The 2538-nt window shown below is 42.1% G+C and overlaps 1 protein-coding gene across 1 annotated transcript; it reads left to right on the forward strand.

Moving 5' to 3' along the window:
* Positions 1-760: 760 nt before the first annotated feature.
* LOC104949393 (cohesin subunit SA-1-like) lies at positions 761-2351 on the forward strand (the record flags this gene model as incomplete). The annotated part of the gene is made up of 4 exons (XM_010775754.1): positions 761-864; positions 1347-1439; positions 1946-2038; positions 2151-2351. Coding segments are annotated over 4 exons (491 nt in total), but the record flags the coding sequence as incomplete, so codon positions are not given.
* Between the last annotated feature and the right edge of the window lie 187 nt (positions 2352-2538).

Raw genomic sequence — 2538 nt, forward strand, 5'->3', positions numbered from 1 at the left:
TTAATGCCATTGAACACAACTTTTGATCAGAACAACAGCAAAGGTAAGACAATGTCCCGTGTTTGCTCCGTAAAGCTACGTGGTGTGATGTCTGCGTTTGTTTCCCATGCCGGGAGGTTTGATCGCTCAGTGATTATACTTATATTTCTGGAATCTGTGGAATCTCAGCTTGCTAATCGATATCTTGTTTATGCGGATCCGATAAGTAATAAGGGTATTTTACAGTGAGTTCTGTGCTAAGTGCGTTAGCATTTTTTTCGCTCAGGGCTAATTCAGAGCCTTTGTTATTACCATTGTGTTTCGTTTAGCTAAAAATTGTTAATATTGTCTGATAGCTGAGTTTCTTCCCGTTAAGTGGGTATGACACATTCATAGTTTGTTATGTTAAGAAACCCTCAGACGCTGTGTCTTGCAAGATGTTGCGTTTTTCCCCCACCGGCAGGGTCGTCGGGCTTAACTGGTTAAGAATACACACTACCGCCGCCTGCTGGTAAGGAGAGTTATTGCCATTTCACGCATGCGCAGTGCGTACGTGCTACTTGGCCGTCGGCTGAAGTCTTTGCGGTGTGTTCCAGTGCGACTTTTTGGCCAAGACGCAGGAGACGTGAGGCGACACAACAATCGGGTCCGTCGGGACGTGTTCTTTGGTGTCAGTTTGGTGTGTCAGGGCCTTAAGTTGTTTCCATGTGCTGCTCCCTCGCTGCATGGTGCCTCATCAGCTGTCATCCTCTCACTTCTGTTCATCTGTGTGTGTTGTCAGGTCTGATCTACGAGGAGGAGGGGGCTCTCGTAGAGCTGATGATATGCGCCCTCAGACAGGCAGCACAGGCGAGCCCCCCTGTTGGGAGGACTCAGAGCAAGAAGGTGGTGACACCCAAACACATGCATAATAAACCTCTGTAGTTTGTGTTTAATCTGGAACAGTCGAGTTAGTGGGCGAGAGAAATGTCTTTGTTTTTACTTCAAATATAACCATCATACAAAAAGTTTTAAAGCTTCTATACGCAACTTTGTGACACTAAACAGGAATACATAAGATAAACCACATCAGCCTAATTCATGTGTAAAGAATATCAGTGTTCATCTGTTCATGTCTTATCAAAGATGAGTGCTTATCGTGATATCGTTATTTAGTTTAAAGTAACTTTTATTAGGATAGAAATTTGCATATATTACAGTTTCATAAAAAGTATATCCTTTTAATTTATAATTGTTTGAACTTTACTGGAAATGTATGGTCACATCACTTTGAACACAGGAAGCACACACACACATTTAATCAATTTCTGAATGTTGTTTTCCTCACATATGGTTGAATTGCTGGCTTGTGACTGATGTGGGATCAGCTTCTCAGTATGAAGGATAAGAAAGCCCAGGAGCATGACCGGAGGCGCCTCACCATGCACTTCATCCCGTTACTGCCACAGCTGCTGGCCAAGGTACTCTCGAGGCTATTGATATTATACCGTTACATTTCTTACATTGTACACAGTGTCCTGCACGAAACAGTTGCACAGTATTGCCTTCACCATATGTCTATATATAAATATACTTTGGAATGTAAGGGAATATATGGAACGGCATTATGTAATAAGGATAGAAAATACGGAAACAATTTGAGTGTATGAGTAGTGTTTCATTTACTTTTAGTAGGATAACTATTTAAAATTCATTACGAAATACTTTTTTTTTTTAAACTACCGAAATATCCAAATGTAACCCTATTGATATTTCAACATTTGCATATTTGTTAATAAGGTAATCAAACATAAAGTCATCAAGTTAGATTGTTTCAATATTGTGAGAATTGGATTAGGCAGTTGACTACATTTTGTAAAAGGTCATTTGTACTTGTATTGTCTATGCCAAGTATAGAGAAGCAGCATTTCTTATTTTCTTTGTTGATGTAAATCCAGTGTTGCTCTCCTCTCTCCCTGGCCTGCAGTACTCAGCAGATGCAGGGATTGTGACTCTCCTTCTCAAAGCTCCCCTCTACTTTAACCTGGAGATGTACAACAGCGTGCCTCGGCTGGAGAAGGTAGGAGTGAAGAATAATCCATTGAAAATGACCCCGTCCCCATGTTTTAATACTACTAAATCTTATTTTAAAGTACTACTAGTTAACCAGTTCTCTATGGATCTCCTCCCAGCATCTGGACCAGCTGCTGTTTCAGTTGTGTGGGATCATGGAGAAGCACACGGCGGTCACTGTGCTGCAGGCTTGCTCCAACCTGTTCAGCGCCCTCTGTGCCGACTGCTACACCTTCTCCTCCCGCTCTCACCTGGCCTTCAGCCAGCTGCTGGACGGCCTGACCGAGTGCTTCAGCTCCTACCTGAGCGACCTGCTGCTGGTGAGAGTGTGTGTCAGTGGAGCTCTATACAGGCAAAAGGAGCAGGTTAAACATGCACATACTTGGTGTTTATTAGTATGTTGTTATTGGATAAAGTCATGCCCACCAACTATATTCAATTAGACTATGCCAGGACAACTAGGTCTTTGTCGTATACAAATGACAAAGGTTTAGAAACCATTATATA

This window comes from Notothenia coriiceps, unplaced genomic scaffold, assembly GCF_000735185.1.
Source record: "Notothenia coriiceps isolate Sejong01 unplaced genomic scaffold, NC01 NC01_scaffold00016082, whole genome shotgun sequence".
In the NCBI taxonomy this organism is placed as follows: Eukaryota; Metazoa; Chordata; class Actinopteri; order Perciformes; family Nototheniidae; genus Notothenia; species Notothenia coriiceps.